This window comes from Lampris incognitus, chromosome 2 (assembly GCF_029633865.1).
Source record: "Lampris incognitus isolate fLamInc1 chromosome 2, fLamInc1.hap2, whole genome shotgun sequence".
Lineage (NCBI taxonomy): Eukaryota > Metazoa > Chordata > Actinopteri > Lampriformes > Lampridae > Lampris > Lampris incognitus.
Window position 1 is genome coordinate 6,649,963 of NC_079212.1, and position 26,647 is coordinate 6,676,609.

A 26,647-nucleotide genomic window follows, 5' to 3' on the forward strand; every position below is an offset into this window, starting at 1 on the left:
TACAGTTTTGCGTAGGACACGCAGATTGACTGAAGTTCAGGACTTCGGTGCAAATCTGTAAAGATCAATGCAATATATCATTTTGTTCACAGCTCACAGTTCAGGATGTTCAGTTTCATTCCCATTTGTAATATTCTTCACTTTCCAAACGTTACTTGACAATAGAATTCAATACGACTGACTCAGTTTTCACGAGATATCACTATATAGCTATATAAACACGTCTTGTGATACACTTTCGTATGCTTTCATGCTTTTTAAAGGCACACAAGAAATCTGAATGATTGAGCATCTAGTTTTAATATTGACAGTGCAGACCGAAGAAGACAAACTGCTTCAATTGCTCTTCATGTTGATGTAATCGATATATTATCTGGGTCATGTTTCCAATTTTTCTTGTACTTCCTCTTGAACGTCTGAGGACTGGGGGTGTGGGTGGGAGAGGGTGAGCAACTTGTTTGTATCTGTGTATTTGCAGTGTAGGTGCGTTATGTTATGTTGCTTTTGTTTGTATGTGTTTTATAATTTTGTACTTGTTTATAGGACTCCCTTGAAATGAGATGCTACATCTCAAGGCGCTATCTTTCAATAAATGCCTTCAATAAATTCCTTTAAAGCCAAGCGAGAAAAACTGGTGTGAAGGAGCACTGTACTGAGATGACTGCCACTCAGCAGTCCAGTGTGTGTGTTCCTATGTGACTATTGACTATGTATGTATAGTCACATAGGAACACACTTGGCAGATACGGCCAATTGTGTCTGTAGGGACGCCCTACCAAGCCAGAGGTAACAGGGGGATTCGAACCAGCAATCTGTGTTGGTAGGCAACGGAATAGACCGCTATGCTAGCCGGACGCCCTTAAGTCAGATTTTTGGTAGTTTAACACAGACTACCCTCTGACAAGACAGTTTGTACTCCTAATTTTAAAACATATGGGGAAAATGGTATAATACATTTAAAAGCAATCAGTATGATATGACTCAAATCAACAAGAAAACATCAGTATGAATTAGTTCCACTTCCACAGTGATGTAAAGATAAAACAACATCTGGGAATGCTAGATCTTTCCACACTGTGCCACTTCTCTTTTCATCTTCTTCTCCCAGCCTCTCTCGCCCGCCTGCCCCTCAGTGTTTCCAAAGCTTGTTGACTTCACATTCCTACCCCGAAGTCAACGTGTGGGTGATGGAGACGGGGGTTAATATGTGCCAGTAGTAAAAGGAAAAAACATCCCGTCATGTTCAGCGGTGATCCATTATTGTTAGCCATTTTAACCACAGAAACAGTAAGGTCATATTCTGTGACACATTCGTTGTTCCTTCTGATTGCTGTAATGTTGCAACAGTCAATGAGGACAGAGAGAAGAAACCCTGAAGAGTTTTGTGTACAGCGGCCACAATAACGCTGTTAGGTTACATTCAAGATTCAAGGTTTAGTTTACTGTCATTTCATGATGTACAAATAAAAACGAAATGCCGTTTCTCCCAGCCCACAGCAGCGCAACAGAAAAGACAAAAATACATATTTAAAAAATATTTAATTATTATATTATTATTTATTTTAATTATTTTTAACACTTACATGTAAATATTTACATATGTAAAAATTTACATACATGTAAATATCCCAACAACTTGCAGCTGAATTCCGTGCTAGAATAAGTTAAATACCCAAAAACTGAATTACCCATTTCTCTCACTTTTAAAATCCTCTCTCAGGTTGTTACTTTAAGTCTGTGGTGTCTTATGCCCCTTTTCCAATACATGGTACCGGCTCGACTCAACTCAACTTTATCGTTTTCCGTTACTGGAAAGTACCGGCATTTTGGTAACTGTTACCACTTTTCTGGTACCACCTTGGTCAAGGTTCCAAAAAAATCTGGAGCGGGTACCAAAATCAATGCAGACCAGCCACACTGAAGGGGGTACTGTTACGGTAATGGTAAACAACACTGCGAGTCGACTTGAGCCGGTACCGTGTAGTGGAAAAGGGGCATTAGTGTTCAGCTCATATACATTAAGGCGATGTGGGCCGGGACACCTGCGCCCACTGTTTCTGTGTCCGACTCCCTCCTCTTTCATTTCACGCATGTCGAATTTCTTCAACATATGCCAAAATCAACGACCAATGTGGTGTTGACAAAGGGCCTATTAAAGAGTAACCGAGCTCAACACAAAGCGCAAATAGTGCCGTTTGAGGGGTACTTGTTAGGAATGTGACTAACGAGTCTGCCAGATCACACGGCTGAACAGCTCATTTGGTTTAAAGATAAGCATCCGAGAGTCAAGTAGGGGGTTAAGCATCTGTTTAAAAAAAAGAGAGAAGAGTTTTAAAGCCGTCCTAATAAATCGTGCTCTTTTCGATCCAATATAGGGAAGCTGATATAGATATATAGATTTGCATTAGGTGCAATAGCCTCAACAATTTGTGAAATACACATTTTTAACATCACTTGATGGGAATATGGAAACGCTCCTTTTAAGCCATCTAAATGTCACATGGCCAGGCCAACTTTGGATTTTATATCAATACAATTGTAAAATGTATCTAAAAACACCCAATATAGTAGCTTATCTGCCTCTTAATTGTTAATAATATCAGTATGCTTAATAGCTTTTTTTTTTCTTAAATGGGTCATTTTGACTCAAACAGAGCATAAGGGTTGAATAATGGCGTACAAAAACAGGGTTTGCCCACAGAATATAGAGTGAAACCAACCAGGCCATATTTCACACGGCTCTACCTCCCTGCAGAAAAGGAGGAACTGTGTATTCCTGAACATTAATCGGTTATGCTCAGACTCCAGTCGATAAGAAGTAACACTCTAACTAGTTTTCATTTATTCATGTCTTGACTTAAAGGCACACATTCAGCACATTCGTTCCGCTTCCGGTGTGGGAAGATGGCGGCGCAAATTCACGTTTGCAGCGGCCTCACCCAGCACCGGTGTGGGAAGATGGCGGCGCGAATTCAAGTTTGCGGTCGCCTCGCCCAATACCGTTCATGCAGCGTCTTTGTCCACGTCTAAGTTTGTCTTCATTTGATGGCTGGGAGAGCTGGCACCGGATCGGCCGGGGGAGCGTTGTCTGCTGCATGCTGTGGGCTCAGGGACCACGGTCCTGTCTGGAGCTGTGCCTGAAGAGGAAACACCGAGGGCGGTCTGACAGGACGCGGAAGTGGGGCAGGCTAAGCTAACTGCAAGCCCGTGCAGACCGGCAGTTCTGACAGTCATCCTGGCCGGCGTTCGTTCTCCTGGACAGTGATTTTATTTTTGTTTAGTTTAGATGTGTGTGTTAGTTTGGCTATATGTGTTCTTGTAGTTTTTGGATATGTGTTTTTGTCTTTGTGTTGGACTGCCGTGGGCTGGGGGAAACCATGTTTCGTTTCATTTGTTGTACGCGAGTGCATGAAATGAAACGACAAAGTGTTTCTGATTTCAGTAATACACACAGAGGCCATGGTGTTTCACGCTCCCCCAGTTGATCCTGTCTGAAGTTGCGCGGCCTCTTTTTTGCAGTGTGTTCAGCTCCACCTGCTCTGGTTTTCTCGTGCAGTTCAAACCAGGCCAACGGGGAAGTCTAAACTAACTCCAATTTGCTTGTCAGTATGTTGACCTGCACTGGACCAGGTGTCTCCCCACTACTCTGCCCCAAAGCATGCTGGGTAACACTCCAACCCCCCAGTGAGCATGAAAAGCCTATAGAAGGAAAAGAAACTCCTACACACTACAATAAAAGGAAATCCTGGTATATGGTCTGTCTTAAGTGTTTTCATTAGCAGTCTGTATTCAGACTCAGCTTTGCATGGTGTCGGTAATGCCGGAGACGGCTAAACATCAATTACAGACACCACAACTTTAGAATTACTGAACTTTGTATTTGTTTGGTTTATTGGTTTGGCTTTTTGCCAAACCTTATCACACGCCATAAAAACATTTGCAGAAGACACTAGCAGCAAACACTGACACAATTTTCCGACCATATTGCCACTTTATCTCCTGAATGTGGAAAAGCCTGAGAGCCATAAAGATAAGCCAGGCAAACTGACACATTGCCCTTTATGGAAAAGGTCATGTGTTTGCTTCACTGAAGAAGAAAAAACCCCCACAATTTCTATAAGTGAGGTGGATTCTGTGCATTACACGGTGTTATGTGGGAGCATCCCAATGTGCTTGTGTGTCCTTCGAGCGTGGTTCACTGTACACGTATAGGTTTCATAGTTAGGTGTTTACCACGGCGCAGCCATCATCCAGCTGTAGATTTCCCAAAGTTAATCATCATGGGATCACTAGCATAACACAAACAGAAAGCGGCACACACACACACGTGCGCCCCAGGTGCATGTATGGACAAGTGGGGACAGAATGGGGTTGGGCTGGGCCAGGTTGGATTGGGGTTGGTGTTCTCTCATAAGGAGAGGCAAAAGACAGTCACTCCCACACACCAAAAAAAGTTCGGCTGCAGAAAGGAGATTTGCTGATCCGCGGCCACGACATCTTGAATCATCTCTCTCTCTCTCTCTATCCACCCGTGTCCTTTGAGCTGCGACAGGAAATCCATAATCTTCCACCAGGTTCACCTGACAAAGGTGTCCCTTAAATAGCAAAGGAGAAACTGTTGAGTTTTAGACCGAGGCCTGTTTGATCTGGACCAGCGGCCATGGAGGCACAGCACCAGTCGCTCGGGGAGTTTTTTGTGCACCGGTCAGTTCTGGATGAGGAACACATGAATGACATGGCACGGAAAAAGACGGACTCCACCAACCCACCTCTGTGTGAGCGTGTCAAAAATTCTCTCAGGTAAGAAAGCGAAGGACATGCGTCCGGGTAGCGTGGCGGTCTATTCCGTTCCCTACTAACATGGAGGTTCCGGTTCGAATCCCTGTGTTACCTCTGGCTTGGTCGGGCGTCCCTACAGACACAACTGGCCGTGTCTGTGGGTGGGAAGTCAGATGTGGGTATGTGTCCTGGTCGCTGCACTAGTGCCTCCTCTGGTCAGTCGGGGCGCCTGTTCAGGGGGGAGGGAAAACTGGGGGGAATAGCGTGATCCTCCCATGTGCTACGTCCCCCTGGTGAAACTCCTCACTGTCAGGTGAAAAGAAGCAGCTGGCGACTCCACATGTATCGGAGGAGGCATGTGGTAGTCTGCAGCCCTCCCCGGACAGCTTGGAAGAGTGGGGTAATTGGCCGGGTACAATTGGGGAGAAAAAAGGAGGGAAAATCCCAAAAAAAAAAAGAAAGAGAAGAACTGCAGAAGGGGGAAGGATGGCGAGATGACAACAAAGAGAGAGAAAGGGATACAGTACAATACAACACAACTTTATTTTGTCTATAAGGGCAACTAGACGTGACGGCTTGCAAACCAACACACAACGTACATAGCATTAACGTAACAGTTAGTTTCAAAGCAAAATGCAAAAACTCACAACCATCCAGACAGATTACAGACACACAAGACAGTTAAAAAACTGAGCTTTCAACAGGCCTGGGTAGTCAGACTGCAGAGAGGATGAATGACTAAGAATAACAATGACTATTCGATTTTCACCGAAAAATACCCAGATTTTTTAAAAGGAGCACATCGGTTTAAACTGATTTTCACCCGGATTTTATGTTTCCACGTATCCATAAGTTGTTCCTGTTCGTGTGAGGTTATGTAACAATATGTCCTCTTGTGGCGAAAATCGGCATGCTAGATGGCTTTGAAAAATAAAAACCGAAAACGCTGAGCCTTGGTAATAGTACATTGATTACACTGACAAAGCAACCCTAGGATGTGTGTATCTGTGTGTATTCATGTTTTCTTTTGTGTGTGTCAACTGTCTTGGTTTCCTATCATCCCATTGTAACTGAAAAATAGTGAGCATCTGAGCTTTTGTGAGATGTGTGATTGTTGTATGCGTACCTTTGTTTGTTTTTACCAGCCTCAAAATAATGTTACGTAATCTCACAAACATGTGCATGTATAGAATGACCGGGTTAAAAAAATGTGAGCAAAGTTCAGACTTCTTTGGATGGGAGCCTGCATAACAAGACACCATCACATATTGTACAACACTTTCACCAAATATTAACCCATCAGAGTAGTACAGGACAAAGTTTTAAGACAAGATGCTGACTCACGCGCACTATTTTAAGTAACCGATAGTGTTCCTTTAACAGACTGATGAAGATAAGAAGACAAAGCCAAGCTATGTGGTCCACTTGTCACATCAGCTGTACTTGCACATTAGCTGTAGATGCAAATTAACTTATTCAGATTATTATTTCTTATTTTGTTCATTGCACAGACTTATTGATAGTGAAGAGATGACAGCTCAGTTCACCCACCCGTCATATCAGGTGTATCAGCTGAACAGTAGTGTGGTGACACTTATCTTAGCCCGATGTCGGTGTGCCGGTTCTCTACAAGATCAGCCAGTTCTTACTATATTTGATAGGTGAGTGGTGACTGACAGTAAGAACGGGGGTGTAAGGGCGAGGTCATGAGCCAGATTTGAACCCATGACATTGCGGTTGGCCTTAACACAGAATAGTATGTCATGTCATGTCATGATGTGTCATGTCATGTCATCTTCAGCCGCTTCTCCGGGGTCGGGTCCCCATGGCAGCAAGCTAAGTAGGGCACTCCAGACGTCCCTCTCCCCAGCAACGCCCTCCAGCTTCTCCTGGGGGATCCCAAGGTGTTCCCAGGCCAGATTGGACATGTAGTTCCTCCAGCGAGTTCTGGGTCTACCCCAGGGTCTCCTCCCAGTTGGCCGTGCCCAGTGAACCTCCAAAGGAAGGCGCCCAGGAGGCATCCTAATCAGATGCCCAAACCATCTCAACTGGCTCCTTTCGATACGAAGGAGCAGCGGCTCTACTCTGAGCTCCCTCCGGATGTCCGAGCTCCTCACCCTATCTCTAAGGCTGAGCCCAGACAGACTACGGAGGAAACTCATTTCAGCCGCTTGTATCCACAATCTCACCCTTTCAGTCACTACCCAAAGCTCATGACCATAGCTGAGGACTGGAATGAAGATTGACTGGTAAATTGAGAGCTTTGGGGACTTCCGGTAAGATGGCGACTTGAGTAGCAGCACAACTTTCTGCCTCTCGCAAGTTGGCTAAAATAAATCCTCTAAAACACTAAACTCGACGCAAGAAAAGGTGAGGAATGAGAAGAGGAGGTCATTCGAGTAAAGGTAGCCGTACAATCCAAAAGGGTAACGCACCAGATACACAGGGAGCGAAGAAAAAGTCGGAGCAAGGTAGTAGCAAACACGAGGTTGAAGAAGCTAAAATGGCGGCGGATACAGCTGAGACACTGCGTGCCGGATTAGCAGCTATCGCTAAAGAGATACAAGAATTCAAACAAGAGCTACGAGGTGACTTTGCCAGCCTCAAAGATGAGGTGAAAAGGGAAGTGAAGGAAGAGATTGCTTGCTTCCGAGAAGAGATGACACAGAAGTTTGCAGAGAGCAACGTCGAAATACAGGTGCAGAAAGTGCACGAGTGAAGCCCAGAAGCGCATAGCCGAGCTAGAGGAATGGCAGGCGGACTCGACAGAACTGCTGATGGACATGTCGACCCAAACGCACCAGATGCAAGAAAAAATAATGGACCTGGAAGGGAGGTCAAGGAGGAACAATATTCGAATCTTTGGTGTGCCAGAGGAGACGGAGGGAGGCTCCATTACCCAGTACGTGGAACAATTCTTGAACACTCAACTTGACTTAGAAGAAGGGACCAATCTCCAGATACAAAGAGTGCACAGAGCCCTCGCTCAAAAAACCCCTCCGACAGCTCCCCCCAGGTAAATAGTGGTGAACTTTCAACAGTTTGATATAAAAGAAATGATTCTCAAGAAAGCATGGGAAAAGAATAAGATAGAGATAGGGGACAAACGTATTTACTTTGATCACGATTACGCAGCTGAAGTGGTCCGGAAAAGAAAATCATATTTGGGCATTAAGAAAGTGCTCAAGGGTAAAGGAATTCGTTTCCAGACACCCCTCGCCAAAATAAGGATCCACTGGAACAACGGAACGAAGACATACGACAATGCCAGGGAAGCTGCGATGGACATGAAGACGAGAGCCTGCGACATCGAGATACCAGACGATGACACGGCAACCACGGCCACAGAGCAGGTGGAGGCGACTGGGATGCGAGCAGGGTGGCAACGAGTCCAAGGCGTGAAAGGAGGACGTGAAGCTGCACAGCGAGCGAAAGAGAAGCTCCAGGCCTATCGGAGAAAGTAGGATTGGTATCGTTCTGACTGAGTTGAGCTCCATTACAAAAGGCTTTTTCATCACATGCCACTGAGAGAAGTAGGCTATACGGTTGCCAAACGTTGGACATGCCGAGACAAGGCTGTAGGCCTATCCCATGTGATGGGCAAAATGTCAAGTCTAGAGTGGGGCCCTTTCTGAAAAGGATTTCCCCTTCACCTACCAATGGGGACTCGGGGTGGTTAGGCCCCTTTAGTTGGAAGTTATTTTTGTTGTTGATTAATGTGTTTTATATTTGTAGTTTTTTTGTTTGGAGCTCTGTGGGAATATACGGAAAAAGAGTATCAATATGTCTAGATGGTTCACACTACTAAAATAATGTCGCTGAATGTTAATGGTCTAAATATGTTAAAGAAGAGGGAAAAGGTTATGATTAAGCTAAAAAAGGAGGATGTACAAATCATATTCCTCCAAGAGACCCATTTAACACAGATAGAGCATGGGAAACTTAAGAAATATGGGTACAGACATTCATATTATAGCTCCTACAAGGAAGGGCGCAGGAGAGGAGTTGCAATTTTAATATCAAACAAAACTCAATTCGATTATGATAGGGAGATTGGAGACAAGGAGGGGAGATATATTATAGTGAAGGGTAGGTTAGAGAACAAACCAGTGACATTGGTAAATATATATGCCCCTCCTGAAAGTGATAAAAGATTTTTTAAATCTTTGTTTGATGAGATAGCAAACGAGTCAGTGGGGGTCTTAATTTGTGGGGGAGATTTGAATGTCGTTTTGGATCACAAAATGGATACGACCAGTCTCAAAAAGACTAAATCACAGGTCACTCGATTTGTAAATAAGAGATGGGGATGGATGATGTGTGGAGACAATTACACCCTCAGGAAAAAGACTATACACATTACTCAGCTGTACATAAAGTTCATTCAAGGATAGACTATTTCCTTATGAGCAAAGACGATATTTACAGAGTGAGGTTAAGTGTTGGGTTAAGGTTAAGGTTAGGGTTAGGTTGAGGTTATGTTAGCTATGGTATTTTTCCAGTCTTATTCCCTGTGTTGCAGAGACATGACATTACAACAACATGATTAGTCGGTCCATTGCAATGATGGTCCTGGAGCAACATTAATTATGATGTCGTGGGAATGACACCAACATGGCGATATCAGATCATGCACCTACCTACCTACTTATTTATCCATCTCGCATCACTCCACTAAGTCACTCCCACCAAATGACCTCCACATCGCTCTTCAGCTCCTTACACTCGTGTTCCAGGAAATGTCAGTGCAAGACTTGTGAAACCTGTATCATAATTGATTATCTATGTAAAAAAAATTTTTTCAGTGAATCTCTTAGTTACACTAATATTCATGTGAAGCAGCCATTTCGAGTTGGTCTTGTTGATTTTTATTTTTCTAAAAAAATTATTTCTGATTTTTCCCTTTTTCTCCGAATTTAGTGGCCAATCGCTCCCTATTCTCTCTAACATGCCCTGCTGCTGAGATACTGATCCATGCCTTCATCTCCTCCCGCCTCGATTACTGCAACTCACTCCTCTATGGCATCAGTGCTAGCTCTATCAAGAGACTCCAATTGGTCCAGAACGCATCCGCCTGACTTTTAACTTTCACCAAATCCTGGCACCACATCACCCCAGTCCTAAAAGACCCCCACTGGCTACCCATCTCCCACCAGATCAATTACAAACTCCTGGTTCTAACTTATAAAGCCCTTCACAAACTGGCTCCCCCATACCTCACCGATCTCCTCTCCCCCTACCAACCCTCTCGGTCCCTCAGATCCACCTCAGCATCCCTTCTCTCGACCGCCAGGTCCAACCTCTGTGGCTTTGGTGACTGAGCCTTCTCCAGAGCAGCTCCCAGGCTCTGGAACTCACTTCCCCAAATCATTAGAGACTCAGAATCCCTCCCACTCTTCCAATCCCGTCTCAAGACACACCTTTTCTCCATTGCCTTCTCGTGCCCCCCCCCATCCGCTCATACACCCCTGGTCTGGAGCAGGCTGGGGACTGAGCGCTTGACCTGCATCTGTGTTTATGTGATTTATGATGTTTGTTTTTCTTTCCCTTTATATCTGTCCAAGTCGGAGAGGACTGCTGGCGTCGTCTGTGGCTGCCGCTTCTCCCTCTCGTAGCCCCCCTTCCCATTCACCCCTTTATGCCTGTGTTATGTTCATCTGTCGTCTTGTTTCACTCCATTTATTGTAAAGCGACTTTGAGTACTAGAAAAGCGCTATATAAGATTGATTTATTATTATTATTATTATCATTATTATTCTAGTTCAAACTCCCACCCTCGTACTGTATGCATTCGCCAACTGCATCTCTCCGACCGGCAGTCTCGAAGGAGACGCCTCGCCACTTTCGTGACAAGGCGAATCCAGGCCGAACCACTGCTTTTTCCGACACACACAGAGATGCATTCATGTGATGAACACAAGCCGACTCCGCCCCCCTCCCGAAGACAGCGTTGTCAATTATTGCTGCTTCATCAAATCCGACCATAGTCGGATCTGACGAGACCAAGGCGTGAAGCCCAGTCCCCAATGAGCAACTGCATCGACACAAAGCCGATGCTTAGACCGCTACACCACTGTGGACCCAGTCTTGTTGATTTTTAGGGTTAGGGTTACAACCACAAGCGACCTGCGGGGCAGGGCGGACGCGAATTGATTGTGTATATGCGCGTCTCCATTTGTCGAACAGCCAATCGGAATGCCCTCTCAAATCTTCTGTCCTGGGCTAGATTTTGTAACGCCTGAATACAGAGCCAAGAGGAGGTGCAGAAGTCTAGTTTTCTCTCAGACCACTTGAATTACAATATGCTGAAAGGTTATAAAGGAATTTTCGCCCAATGACTCCGTGAAAAAAAAAACTGCCTATCCCAGCTTAACAGCCATAATACTGTGTAGTCTTCTGGGTGTCTGCCAGCAATGTCAGTGGCAGACGATCCATGAATCGCTGTCTTTGTATGACAGTCAATAGCATTCACCACAACAGCTGTGAGCAGCATTGTTACTCACATTTTCTTGTACAATGCAGTCTGTTTCGATTTAGCCCACCGAAACAATAGCAGCAAACCAGGATGTAAGGGTTGTAGTTTTCACATTCACAGATCGTCTGTAAGCCTCGTCACTGGCAAACAATTCCTGTGGCATTTCAGAGACACACAGAAGACTGCTCAGTTATGACCTCTAATGGAGTGTTATACCTAGATAGCTAGACACACACACACACACACATATGAATATATATATATATATACACATATATATATATATATATATATATATATATATATATATATATATATATATGTGTGTGTGTGTGTGTGTGTGTGTCTGTGTGTAAAACTTGGACCCTATCCCAATGACTGCTGGGACAGGGCCCAGCATCACCGCAACCCTGAGTAAGGACAAGCGGTTTGGATAATGAATGAATAAATTAATTAAATAAAAGAAACACTCAACGGCAGGAAAAATGCTCAGCAAATAAGGAACAAAATAATCCAGTGAGTCAAGTACATTCTTTATGAGACAGTACAAGCCTGTTTCATGTCATAAACAATCATCAGCTGTCAATAAAGCTTTATTCACTCAGGTGGCAGCTGGTGCTAAAAAAATTTTTTTGGGGGGGGGGCAATTTAGCTTGGCGCACCACACCTGACAGCTGCTTTAATGTCCACACAGTCACAAGAGTTATGAAGAAGGACAATGTTGCCTATAGATTTTATCAGGGTTCGTAGACGGTGGATGATTGACAGTCAAAACGAGGCGTCATGGTGGGTGTGAAGGTGACTGACAGCCACGAGAATTGTCCAATCACATTAGACCAAAAAACATTAAACCAATACCAATTCGCTGCCAATAAAAGCGGGAGTGTCTGGGGCGCAGTGGAAAATATGAAGAAACCAATTAGACAGCAGCCTCAGGTCACCTGCTCGCTAAAAGTCCGAGGGCTTACATAAGGTATGGTTTGGCCGGCGCCCCTCACCCAGGAAGTATATGTATTGGACAGGAAGTATATGTATTTAGACAGGAAGTATATGTATTTAGACAGGAAGTATATGTATTTGGACAGGAAGTATATGTATTTAGACAGGAAGTATATGTATTTAGACAGAAATCAACCAAATACCATTTGGAACCAACATTTAATGGCTGCTGACAGCCGCCCACAGACTGAAAAACACGTTTAATTCATAATTGTTTGCATTATACAACTAAATTATATTTAACATGTTTAAGTAGATGTTAATCTCTTGATACTTGAAGGGGCCAGCCCCCACCGATAGAGAAACTGTCATTTCACAGTTAACCTGTAATCTAAAGTCATGAAGTTGTCCTCCGTCTCCTTACCGGTCGCAGGTGTTCGGGGCAGCGGCTGAGGCAGACGGTGTTGGGCTGTGTGCCGGTTCTCTCCTGGCTGCCTCGATACTCCGTCAGAGAAAACGCCGTGGGCGACCTCATCTCCGGCATCAGCGTGGGCATCATGCATCTGCCGCAGGGTCTGTAAGAACGCACACAACGAATCAAACCACAGTTTACACAACCTTAAGGGATAGTTTGGTTTCCGGGGTTTTTTTTTAACTTTGTGTCCTATTTACACCGAATCCGATAAATACGTGGACGCCTTATTTACGTATTTGTTTATTGCGTCGAAAGTCGAACGGTACACTTAGCCCAGTGTAACCGGTTATTTTCTTGCCCGGTGCGGGATTTGATACGAGGTGTACTGCACCACAAGGCGACATCACTAACCGCTCGGCTAAAGGGTCAGACCCGTTAGCTGTTTAGCCTAGCTTAGCTCAACCGCCGATTTAAATGTCTACTGTCTGGGATCACTGGCAACTTCTCTCAAAAGAAGGGAAATACACCATCTCCAAAGCCGATTGTTAACACTTTTTACGTGTTAGCTAGGCTAAGAAGGTAATCAGTTAATTAATGCTTTCACGACGACGTGCAAAATCCTATATATTAGATTCTAGTTTTGAACTTTTTTTTTTTCGTGACACGCATATCCGTCCTTTACGGCGGGAAATGACGCATATTCGTCCTTTACGGCGGGAAATGACGCAATTCGTCTCCGGAAGATGGCGGCTGTGCGTATGACAGGAAAAGTTCCGAAGTAAACTATAATCAGATTTTTAGGATTTGTGTCCGTCCATAGCCGTCCTTTACGGTGGGAAATGACGCATATCCGTCCTTTACGGCGGGAAATGACGCATATCCGTCCTTTACGGCGGGAAATGACGCAATTCGTCTTCGGAAGATGGCGGCTATGCGTATTTCAGAGAAAGTTCCGAAGTAAACTATAATCAGATTTTTAGGATTTGTGTCCGTCCATAGCCGTCCTTTACGGCGGGAAATGACGCATATCCGTCCTTTACGGCGGGAAATTACGCAATTCGTCTTCGGAAGATGGCGGCTACGCGTATTTCAGAGAAAGTTCCGAAGTAAACCATAATCAGATTTTTAGGATTTGTGTCCGTCCATAGCCGTCCTTTACGGCGGGAAATGACACATATCCGTCCTTTACGGCGGGAAATGACGCATATTCGTCTCCGGAAGATGGCGGCTATGCGTATGTCAGAAAAAGTTCCGAAGTAAACTATAATCAGATTTTTAGGATTTGTATATACCTGTGACAAGTATTTTCGACGTAAAAGTTTGCCAAATCAATTATGGGGATTTGACAAGACCGTACCGGATCGGCCAAGGCCCGGGTTAATAACGACCTCCATCGGAGCTGTGCCCTGTGTCCGTCCATAGCCGTCCTTTACGACGGGAAATTACGCATATCCGTCCTTTACGGCGGGAAATGACGCATATTCGTCTTCGGAAGATGGCGGCTATGCGTATGACGGGAAAAGTTCCGAAGTAAGCTATAATCAGATTTTTAGGATTTGCATACATTTGCATTTTCGCCAAATCATTATGCGGGTTGGCAAGATCGTACCGGATCGGTCAAGACCCTGGTCTCTTGCAAAAAAAGGTAGTTTATTCAAGTGTGCTATTAGTGTACTTATTTTAAACCAAAAATCAGTGATTATGCTTTTAGTTTACTTTTTAAATACTCATCAGAGATATACTAAACAAAATTATACTTAAGTATACTTACAAGTAAACTACTAGTGCATATACTTGAACTTTACCTGATAAAATTAACTTAAATTATACTTTTTTGTAAGGGGCCCGGGTACTGATGGAAACTGTCAGATCCCCGCTGTGGCGACCCCTGGGAAACAGGGGAACAAGCCGAAAGATGAAGAAGCATATACTCGTGGAGGAAAAAGATGTGTAGTTTTAAGTCAGAGGCAGATATTAGAGAATAGATATTGGAGATGTGTCTATGTTTTTGTCAAAATGCATGTCTGTCTGTTTGTGTGGTAGCCCTTATATAGTTGTGATGCTTACTCAGGTATGGCGTATGCCCTCCTGGCCTCCTTGCCGCCAGTGTATGGCTTGTACACCTCCCTCTTCCCAGTGTTGATCTACTTCATCTTCGGCACCTCCAGACACATCTCTATAGGTGAGAGCAAAGGAGAGTTGGTGGGGCGGGAGTTGGCAAAGAAGGGAAGGAGTATAGTTAATTCGTGGATTCACTTGTCATTGTGTGTGTCCTGAAACGTATTTGTGCATGGATATTTGTGTTTGCATGTGTGTACGTCCAGGGACATTTGCTGTGATCAGTATCATGATTGGCAGTGTGACAGAGAAGCTGGCACCAGACAGCGACTTTAAGATCCTGAACGGGACCAATGGGACAGGCGGCGTGGACGTTGAGGCACGGGATGCCTACAGAGTACAAATAGCGTGTGCCATCACCGTTCTGGGAGGAGTCTTTCAGGTGTTTGTGTGTGTGTGTGTGTGTGTGTGTGTGTGTGTGTGTGTGTGTGCGCGCATGGTGCTGATTAACAGCCCTGTCCAGTCCAGTCACACATTTACCAGCATGTTAAGCTACTGTAAAATTATTTTCTCTTCATGTATTCCCATTTGTTCTTTCACTTTGCATTCTGCTGTCTGGACTGGCGGCCTGTCCAGGGTGTCTCCCCACCTGCCGCCCAATGACTGCTGGGACAGGCTCCAGCATTCCTGCGACCCTGAGAGCAGGATAAGCAGTTTGGATAATGGATGGATGTATGGATGTCTGTCTCTGTTGATGTGTGTTAGGACATTTACTATTGTCAGACTGACTTGCTCTCTCTCTTTTTCTGTGTCAAGTTCCTGTTGGGTTTGGTGAGGTTTGGTTTTGTGGTCACCTACCTGTCTGAGCCTCTGGTTCGGGGCTACACAACGGGGGCTGCGTGTCACGTTACAGTTTCACAATTCAAATACCTGTTTGGACTCAAACCAGCGCGCTACGCTGGTCCTCTCTCTATAGTTTATGTGAGTATACAACACCTTACACATAATACAACACACACACACACACAGATGCGGTGCCACAATGTGTTGATTGATTGTCATTCTATCTAGCGATGTCATGTTAATCCCAGTAACGTTGATGCTTCCCACTAATAAAGGTGGGTTGAAAATTCAATTCAGTGCAAAAATCAGGACACTAAGCTGTGTCGATTTTAACATCGCAGAATTCCCCTTGAATCAGAATATTGAAACACAATGGACAGATGCTGTGAAGAGGTTTGATGTGATGATTTGAATTTGAATTGTTTGAATGTTGGGAACTGCTGGGATAGGCTCCAGCATCTCCGCAACCCTGAGAGCAGGATAAGCGGTTTGGGTAATGGATGGATTGATGCACCTTAGGGCAGAAAGTCAAATTAAATAACCAGAGGGCTGGATACAATATATCGCACACAATGCTTCAGGGGCCACCCAGAATGTGGGGATGGGCTATATCCGGCCCGGGGGCCGTAGTTTGGAGATCACTAAACTAAATTATCATTTTTTGTTTTTTGTTTTTTTTGTTGTTGAAGGTTTTGAACTTTTTTTGTTTCCTCCCACAGTCCAAAGACATGTAAGTCAGGTCAATCGGCAATACTAAATTGCCCCTAGGTGTGAATGTGTCTGCCCTGTGGTGGACTGGCGACCTGTCCAGGGTGTTTCCCTGCCTTCCGCCCAATGAGCGCTGGGATAGGCTCCAGCACCCCACGACCCTAATAGGATAAGCGGCTTGGATAATGAATGAATGAATAATAATGTTTGAATGTTTTATTTGGAGAAGGGTACTCATGTTTTAAGCTTTTGGAACACATGGGGCTTCAAATAAATTAATTTCTTCAAGCATTTTCTTTGGATTATTGTAGCTGATATATTGGAATTATGATATGTGGAAAAATTGCAATATGTATGGAAATGGCACTAAGATATCGTTGTAATATCGAATCTGGATGTACCTGCCGATTTCCAGCCCTGCTTCCCACATAATATAAGAGACAGTTTGGTTTGGCATTTCATTATATTGATGACTCATCTTCTTCCTCCCAGACGCTGGTGGATATCTGCTCTTTGCTACCGGAGACTAAAGTGGGAGAGGTTGTGGTCAGTCTGGTGGCGCTCTCTGTTCTCATCATGGTCAAAGAAGTGAACGCCTGCTACAGTAAAAAACTACCTCTGCCCATTCCCATCGAGCTTATAGTTGTAAGTTCTCGATTTTGATATTTTAATGTATTTTGGTCCCTCCTCTTCTCTTTCCCACCCCTCCTGTTTCCCCTTGCCTCCTTTCTCTCATACATGCATTGACTTCATAGACCACCAGGGGGCACCTCGTCCTTCCGGACACATAGAGAGATGTGTAATGAAGTACCCTTGTAGATGTTGGCTTGGATTCTCTTTAGAGTTGAAATGATAGACTTAATCTCAAATTCCTTTTACCTGCTCCATTTTTCCCCCCCTGTTCGATGTTCAGTCATGGATGTCATGTTTGGTAAAAGTGATGATTTGCGCCACACACCTGACCAACTGTACATGTGAACTGTCTCCACAGATCATATTAGCAACAGTCATCTCCTATTTTGGCCGACTTAACGACAAATACAGCATTGATGTGGTTGGAGAGATACCCAGCGGGTAAGTTTGTGTGTGTGTGTCAATGAGAGAGAGAGAGAGAGAGCGAGAGAGAGAGAAGATAGAAACATATGAACATAGATAGAAAGACAAAGATAGAAAGATGGAGAGACTTGCTGTTACTCATCTGTTTTAATGTTACTATTAATACTATTATTAATTGTATTAATATTGTTATTAAACCAACTTGTTGTTTTCCATCAGTGTTTCTTACTCATTGTCTATACGTTGTTAATGTTTATGATGACCGTGCTTTGACAGTTACATCTGTTTTGTTTTTGTTAAGCCAATAAAGCAAATTGAATTAAATTAAATTGAACTGAGAGACAGACAGACAATCAGACAGACAGAGAGCAACAGATAGAGAAAGAGAGAGAGAGAGACCAGATTGACAGAAATATGAGGATAGAGAGATGGACAGGGAGAGAGACAGACAAATAGAGGAAGGTAGACAGAGACAGACGGATTGAAATATGGGTGAAGAGTGAGACGGGCAGAGAAAAATGGAGCGCGAGAGAGAAAGACAACATAGAGAGAGAGAGAGTTGGTGCCAGGCCCCGGATGAAAGAGAGACAACACATCTGGTTCTGGTCTTTCCGGGGTCACAAACGCTCGCTACTAGTTATTGTGTGTGTGTGTGTTTGTGTGTCCACCTACAAGCAATACACAGAAAGGAAGGCAGGAGAAGAGAACGTGTGACGATAAGATAAAAGGACTGCTGATACATTCCATATCATTATATAAGATGTATTTGTGTTTGCCCATAATTTGAGATTACCAGTGATTTTGGACATGAACTACTGCATCTGTCATTCATGTGTGGCAGGAATGTTTGGCAAATGTAAAAGTTGACATTGCACAACTTAAAACTTGTTAATCATCGAGATACAAGTCATCCCCCCCTCTTGCCCGGTTTGGGAGGATGGTTTGTATGCAGCGATAATACTGTGATAGCCCGTGCTAAACGCCACAAGGTCAGTCACAACACGCTGAAGTCTTTGACCTTCATAGACAATTCAACTCAGAAAACCTTTTGCTCAGAGGTCAACAAAGTGGACCTGAAGCCCGAAGGTCATTGGCTCAGTCTCCAGTCAGCTGAAGACGTTTTTTTCCTGATGGCCTTGGGCGGAGAACCGAGGCTGACCCACCGCTCTGAGATGTCTGTTTTTTGAGGGGAGAAATCTGAGAAGGAAAAATGGGAAATAACCAGTTAATTTCATTTAACATGGTTAACAAAGATCTGCTCTATTTTAATCCCTTCCTCTGTCTTGCTTCTTCTCCTTTCTGCGCCGCCGCTGCAGGCTCAATGCTCCTCGTGTCGTGGATGCAAGTCTATTCTCAGAAGTGGTGGGCGATGCGTTTGCGGTGGCCATTGTAGGATACGCCATTAATATTTCCCTGGGCAAAACCTTTGCCCTTAAACATGGATATAAGGTGGACAGCAACCAGGTGAGAAGGCACATACACACGCACACACACCATCATCATCACTGGCGGTCACTTGGGGTCGAGTATGACTGTCCTCCCAGGTCCTTATGGGTAGTTAGTTGGGTGTAGTGGCTGAGCCAGGAGCCACATGTTTTGGGGCAATGTAGGCAAGGGTGTGAAGAAGTGGTTTGGGGCCCTTCTGGTATCTTGCTCCTTTCTGAAACTGCACTTGTTTTCAGCAGCACGGTGGAGGTCATGACTGTAGTGCCTAGCACCCTCACGGACAGCCAGTCCCCAGGCCTCCCTGTTTTTTGCTGCTTGTCCCCAAGTGTTAAAGTCGATGCCAAACCTTTTGACATGGGCCTTGATGTTATCTTTATATCACTTCTTTTGTCCTTCTGGGGCATGGCGTCCTGTCATGAGCTGAGAGTAAAGGACTTGTTTCGGGAGGCGAGAGTCAGACATGCGGAGGACATGGCCAGTCCATCTCAGCTGTTGTTGTGCGATGGTGGCAGTTATAGTAGGCATGTTGGCCTCCTCGAGGGTGCTGAAGTTGGTGCGCTTATCCTCTCAGCTGATCTTAAGGATCTTCCTGAGGCATCGATGTTGGTATGGCTCGAGTTCCTTAGGTGCCTGCTATATGTGGTCCAGGTTTCTGACCCGTACAGTAGAGCGGGCAGCAATACCGCTTTGTACACCAGAATTTTTGTTTTTGCATCTCACACACACACACACACACACACACACACACACACACACACACATACACACACACAGCGTTGACACCCTGGTCCTAACTAGGGCTGCACAAAAAAATCGATACAGCTCAGTATTGCAATATTTTTTTCATGATACTTTATCGATTTTCCAATCCCTTGTATCAATACATTAAAAAAAAGATTCATGTTTTAAATGGATTTCAGTTCAGTGTGTTCAGTGACACAGTATGCACTGTGAAATGCAAATACTGTTCTAACAGATTGGAATGGAAATTTTGAATTATATAGTTTTGACTCAGTTTGTCTGCTGAGTATCAAAATATAATGTGATGTAAATATTACGCTACCCAGGTGGTACAAAGCAAGTTGTATTTTCAGATATAGTTTAAAATTTTCTTAATTATGTAGAGTATTGGAATGTATTGCAATAAGTATTGCATAGCAATGTGTCATGATATGTATCATATCATGAGATCCTTGCCAATACCTTGCCGTAGTCCTAACCCTAAAATAGACCCCTAAAGAAATGAGGACCAGCCAAATGTCCTCACTTTGCAGGAAATGTCATTTCTTATGGTTACAAAAACTCGAATTGGTCCTGTATTTTAATTACATAATTTACATTTTGCACTGGTGAAAATTGGGGCACCACTTTCCAATTTACGGAAAGAAAATAAGGTAAACCAAATTAATCAGTCACAGATCTGAAAGTTGTGAATTCTCAATTCAGAGGGATCTCTAGATCTGCTCCAAAGAAACCCATAATACACAAATAAAGATAGTACTTACGTCACCTCAGATGAAGAAAATACGCACAACTACTTGCTCTAGATGGGAATATTTATTGACTAACTAATGGTATAAATACACATACATACAGTTGGAGCAAGTAGTGAAAGAAATTAAACATGAATGATTGAATGAAGTCTGAGGCCATGGTTTTCTACTGGAAAATGGTGGATTGCTCCCACTGGGCTGGGCATGAGTTGTTGCCTCAAGTGAAGGAGTTCAAGTATCTTGGGGTCTTGTTCACGAGTGAGGGTAGGATGGAGCGACAGACTGACATGCGGATTGATGCAGCATCAGCAGTAATGCGGACATTGTACCGGACTGTTGTGGTAAAGAGGGAGCTGAGCCAGAAGGCAAAGCTCTCAATTTACCAGTCAATCTTCGTTCCAACCCTCACCTTTGGTCATGAGCTTTGGGTAGTGACCGAAAGGGTGAGATCACGGATACAAGCGACTGAAATGAGTTTCCTCTGTAGGGTGTCTGGGCTCAGCCTTAGAGATAGGGTGAGGAGCTCGGACATCCGGAGGGAACTCGGAGTACAGCCGCTGCTCCTTCGTGTCGAAAGGAGCCAGTTGAGGTGGTTCGGGCATCTGATTAGGATGCGTCCTTGCCACCTTTCTTTGGAGGTTTTCTGGGCACGGCCAACTGGGAGGAGATCCCGGGGTGGACCCAGAACTCGCTGGAGGGACTACATGTCCAATCTGGCCTGGGAACGCCTTGGGATCCCCCAGGAGGAACTTGAGGGTGTTGCTGGGGAGACGGATGTCTAGAGTGCCCTACTTAGCTTGCTGCCACTGCGACCCGACCCCGGAGATGAATGAATGAACATACAGTTGGACCAAGTAGTGAAAGAAATTAAACATGAATGACTGAATAAAATCTGAGGCCATGGTTTGCTACTGGAAAATGGTGGATTGCTCCCTCTGGGCTGGGGATGAGTTGTTGCCTCAAGTGAACGAGGGACGGATGAGTGAACGGGTACCAAACTAACAAGTTGTTACCGACAGAATGAATGAACTACTTAATTTGGAGGTTAATGAAATCAGAAATGAATCTGACAATTTAAGACAGGTCTCTTGCATCAAATCTTCATATCCCGAACACATGGAAGATGGTTTGGTCCTACTTGTTTCTGTGGTGATGGGTGACCGAGCATGTAGGCAGGCTTTTCCGAAGGGCCTCGGGCACGCAGGAGCAGACTCAGTGACCTTCGGGTTGTCGTGGTAACAGTCAGAGAGGAACCGCATTGAAAGAGGTGGTTCAGAGGCTCAGTTTAGCGTAGACAACCCGGAAGTAATACACACCAGTGGTGTGTCTGTTCAGGTCTCGGTGTGTTCACTGAGAGGTGACAGAGTCCAATCCACTGTAAGAGCCCTACTCGAACCACCAAAGTCACAACAAAGTTCGAAAACAGAAAAATAGCAACAAAAGGTTACAATATAAGTTTGCAAATATATACGTGGCAAACTGGCTTTTGCAGAAGCTAAACAGATGTTTGGCCTTCCGGTCCATCCTTCCTGATGTTTGGACTTCCGGTCCATCCTTCCTGATGTTTGGACTGTTCGGTCTTTGAATGTTGCTTTCTTGATGAACTTTTCGGCTCATCAGCAAAAATTAAAAATATAAGAACAAAGGCGAAAGGAAAACAAGGACGCGGTGGAAAGGACAAATCTTAAAAACCAGAGCAGGACACGAAGCTCTGGACATGTCCCAAAAGAAGAGGAGCCGAGAGGGAAAGAGAAACAAGAGTTCTACGGAAACGTAATGCGTTCACTTGAGAAAAAAAAGCTTGCCCTGTTTTATATTATTATATTATATTATTTATAATATTATATCAGAATTCTGAGTTTTCATAGGTAAGCGACTTTTATAGTTGTTGGCAGATGCTAAAAGAAGACACCTTGGCGGGCTTCTAAAGGGACGCCCATGTTTCTTTGATTGAACAGAGAGACTGTTTTGTCTTAAAATGAAGAATAATAATCTTATTAATGTCCTATCTAGGGAGGATGTTGGAAGGCTATGTGCTTTTAATTAGCCTGGTACTCGCCCATTTCTGTCGTCAACATCGACACATCATGTAAATCTATGGACAAAAACTTAGAAATTGCATAATATTAATCATGCAAGAGAAATTAGTGTAAAGACAATAAAACCCTAATTCTCTAAAATGTGGCTGGCACCAAGTAGAATTCGATTGCATTTCAACTCGACAAGACATTAATTAGTATTCAGATCATTACTACATAATGCTTTAAATGATTAATTTTAAAGAAAAGCAATACAATAATGGTTATTAGCACTTTGGGTGTCTAGAAAAGTGCTATATAAATGTAATGGTGATGATGATGATTTGGGCGTATCAATTCAGACGCTTGTCTTACCGAAAATGGTCACTAGATGGCAGTGTGGTCAGACGGCAAACTGCATTAAATCTGAATCTTTAGAACTGTCGTTTTATATTGCAGAGGTATGGAGTTTAAAATATTCTTCATGAGGAAATGCTGAGTAATATTAGCAGGATTACTGGATTGTTTAACAGTTAACTCACATTCATTCAGACTTACAGAACTAGGGAAAGTCACACTGATTGTCTTCCTAGGAATGCTTACAATTTATGACCTTAGATAAGTCTTCATGCACGCTCAATAATCCAGGTAAGGAAATCACAGAAAATTGAATCAGTTAATCTGGACACAACGTTTTTGAGACAAACATGTCGTCACTCATCTAAATGACCTGTTCAGTCTAAACTGACTGTAGGTATCCCCACCCTTATAAACAATACAGTACCACCGAGCTGACAACGTCCCCACCGACACAGTGGCCGGGGAAAAGGAGAAATCCAACATTAAACAGGTCCTGGTTAAGTGTGGTTATCCTAACTGGGCGTTTGTCAAAGCCAGGAAGACGCACAAACAGTGTACCAGCTGATCGAAGAGAGGAGAGGGACAACAGCTGTCTAAGCATAAACCAGTGATGATTCTGTATGTGGCGGTAGTGATGGAAAAGCTGAGATGCGTATCTTCTCAACACTGCATCTCAGTTTCTTTCAAACCCCAAAACACGCTGCACCAGAAATTGGTCCAGCCCAAGGATCAGGTCCCCCGGCACAAACGGAGCAATATAGTGTACGCTGTTAAGTGCCAGGAGGATTGCCGTCACTTGTACATTGGGGAAACTAAACAGATGCTGGCCAAGAGGATGGCACAACACAGGAGAGCTAACACGTCAGGCCAGGACTCCACAGTCTACACCATCTACAGGCCAGAGGCCACTCTTTCAAGGATGAGGATGTGCACATCCTTGACAGGGAGGAACACTGGTTTGAACGGGGAGTCAAAGAGGCCACCTATGTGAAGAGGGAACAACCATCCCTGAACCGAGGGGGAGGGAGGGCGAAAGTACATCTGTCACCATCTTACAACGCTGTCATTGCAAACATTCCCAAATCCTCTGTGAATAGTACACATGGCCATTGAAAGTCTAGTTAATGGTCACCCCTATTTGCATATGAAACCGATCATTGGTTTCGGTCGTGATGCCACTGTATAGTTTATAAGGGTGGGGATGCCGGCAGTCAGTTGAGACTGAAGAGGTCACTTAGATGAGCGATGGAACATTTCTCTCAATAAACGTTGTGTCCAGATGAACTGATTCAACTTTCTGTGACCTGAGATAAGATTACCAGCATATGGCACAAGGAGAGTTGTGTGTGTGTGTGTGTGTGTGTGTGTGTGTGTGTGTGTGTGTGTGTGTGTGTGTAAGTGTGTAAGAGAGTTTGGAAGCTCAAGAAGGCTCACAATAAAAATCATTCTTCTTTCCTGTAACGTTCAAAAGCAATTCGTGATCATGACGAGAGCAAGAGGCTTGAATTGGTCAATTCAAGTCATTGTCCAGTCTCAGTCATCTGTTAGTCAAGAGTTCCTGTCATGTGGTGATGAGATTAACGGTGATTAACAGTGATGATGACCTGGAAAGGTCGTTAAGCGGTTCCATGTGGATCTATAAATTTGATAACCATGTGAGACAGAATGGTTTCTCGGGCGGGTTCCCGGTCTGTTTAATGTCAATTTGCCACTTTTATACGAGGTGAATAATAAGGCCGTTTGTGTGACTGTGTCCTTGTGCACACACACAAACAGAATTTCAGATTAAACCACATAATGTTTCTGGGAGAGTCCGAATTTGTATGCCTGGGTTCGCGACAGTCCTCACAAACCTGGTCAAACGAGAACATACGCTCACGCACACGCCGACAGAATGCACAAAGGGTACTGTATACTCACAAACACCTGCAAGAGTTATACTTAGGGGTTGCAGTATGACTCAGTGTGGCAGCACAGGCTCTGTCTTTGATGCGGATCCATTGCAAATAGGACTGAGCCAAACCTTGACCTAATATTAGTCTGTGGTAAGACTGAGCTGTGCTTTGTGCTTTCACACATCGGTCATGCTGTCCATTTCGTGGAAAAATGACTCTTGCCTTCCTGTAAATAGCCACGCACGCGCGCTCGCATGCGTGTGTGTGGAGGCCCAAGATTTTCTCGACCTTGTTTGGTTTCAATCATTGCTGATATCTAATCCTTCAGGTACCCTCATCAATTTTGTCCTGCAGGAGGATTTTTCCTGTTCTCTTTGGAAAAGCCTCACACAATGACAGACTTGCATAAATAACCTGCATTCTTTTTCTGTCTCACTGTTTCTGTCTGTCTGCCTGTCTTTCTCCTTTTCATGTGCACATGTTGTCATACACAGAGTTTCTTTTTTAAACACACGCACGCACGCACACACACACACACACACACACACACGTTTGCGAAGGCATGTGACCGCTCTGCTCTGAAGGGGAAGGACAGACAGGTCACGAGAACTCTGACTTTCTATAGGCTGGCCTGCTAAATCTTTAATGTCCAACAAACTTCGTTTAAGGGCCGTTCTGCCGAATCGGTGCCTTTTCCATCCCCGGGAATCCGGAACGTTCATTTGTCGTTTCATTCTATGCACCTGTGCACATGAAATGAAACGAAATATCGTTTCCCCCCCAGCCCACAGCAGTGCAACACAAAGACAACAACGCATATCCAAACTACAAGAACTCATCTGTCCAAACTACAAAAAAACAAAAACACATACATCCAACATATCCAAAATAAATAAATTCGCTATCCAAGACAGCAAACGCCAGGATGACTGTCGGAACTGCCGGTCTGCATGGGCTAGCAGTTAGCTTAGCCTGCCCCGCTTCCTGTCAGACCGCCCTCGGTGTTTCCTCTTTGGGCACAGCTCCAGGCAGGGCTGTGGTCCCTGGGCCCACCAGACGCAGCAGACCAGGCTCTCCCAACCGATCCAACGCCAGCTCTCCCAGCCAGACACCCCCGACACAACCCCCCGCACTCCACACGATGACACCAAAAACACAGTCGATGCATTATCAGGACATTACATACATACATGTGCATGAAAAGTATCTGTTTAATACATTTTATTATCAAGCAAAGTGTCCTGCACTTTTTCCTGATTATAATATGGAGATACATCATGTAAAACCTTAATAAAAACTACCATTACTACCATTAAACTACCATACAATGGCATGTATAATGCTACACTTCACCATGAAATATAATGATTCGAATCCTTAAGAAATCTTATTTTTTTGTGTTATTTGACTCTTATTTCCAGTGTAGACATATCAAATAAATGTTCTCATCGGAAAATCATGATATATTAGTTAAAATACACATTTTAAAAATTTGGGGCGTTTCACAAGTCACATGATCAACAGGAAATAGCATCATTTGAGTCTCATGAATGCCCTGGGAAGACCAAAAGTAGGTTCTCTCACTCTATTTTCTGTATTTTTGATCATATTGTAAGTATGACAGAATGTCAATCTTAACAGTCCTGTTACCTAAATTATTTCTTAGATGTTATTATGGGGTTTTTTTTTTTGTTCAAGATAGTTTTGGTAAACTATTTGAAAATGCTGAGTGTTCTCTTGCTATTAGCATTGATGCCATGTGGCTACTTTTCATGTATTTGCTAATGCTATGCTAAAAACCCAGTCCTGTTACTTTACCCCTTTTACACTGGCCAAAAAAACCCGCTAACATCCACCTTTTTACGTTGACTAAAGGCAGACATTAGCGGGTTTTTTGTGGGTATTTTGGCCCGTGTGAAAGGGGTTTCACAGATTCCTGTTACTCATATGAAGGTTAACAGGACTGAATGAGAGTAACAGGAGTGAGAAGTATGAATGAAATAGCCATTTTAAATGTGTATCTGGTATATGCATTGATTAGTTATGATACTGTTCTGTTGATGTGAAGTTTTAAAGTTGGAATTATTGAAGGTGTTTTCAGTTTTACAATGTGAACACATTACTTACAGGGAGACAATCGATTAAGTGCTGCAGAGAAGCAG

General features: G+C 43.9%; 1 protein-coding gene across 1 annotated transcript in view; it reads left to right on the forward strand.

Moving 5' to 3' along the window:
- Positions 1 to 4,660: 4,660 nt before the first annotated feature.
- si:ch211-117c9.2 (solute carrier family 26 member 6) overlaps positions 4,661 to 26,647 on the forward strand; it is a gene marked incomplete at its 3' end in the record, with an annotated part of 34,674 nt that continues 12,687 nt past the window's right edge. Inside the window, 8 exon segments of the mRNA XM_056274994.1 lie at positions 4,661 to 4,800; positions 12,627 to 12,766; positions 14,680 to 14,790; positions 14,933 to 15,108; positions 15,483 to 15,647; positions 16,710 to 16,862; positions 17,209 to 17,291; positions 18,590 to 18,737. Coding sequence (XP_056130969.1) covers positions 4,661 to 4,800; positions 12,627 to 12,766; positions 14,680 to 14,790; positions 14,933 to 15,108; positions 15,483 to 15,647; positions 16,710 to 16,862; positions 17,209 to 17,291; positions 18,590 to 18,737 — 1,116 coding nt within the window.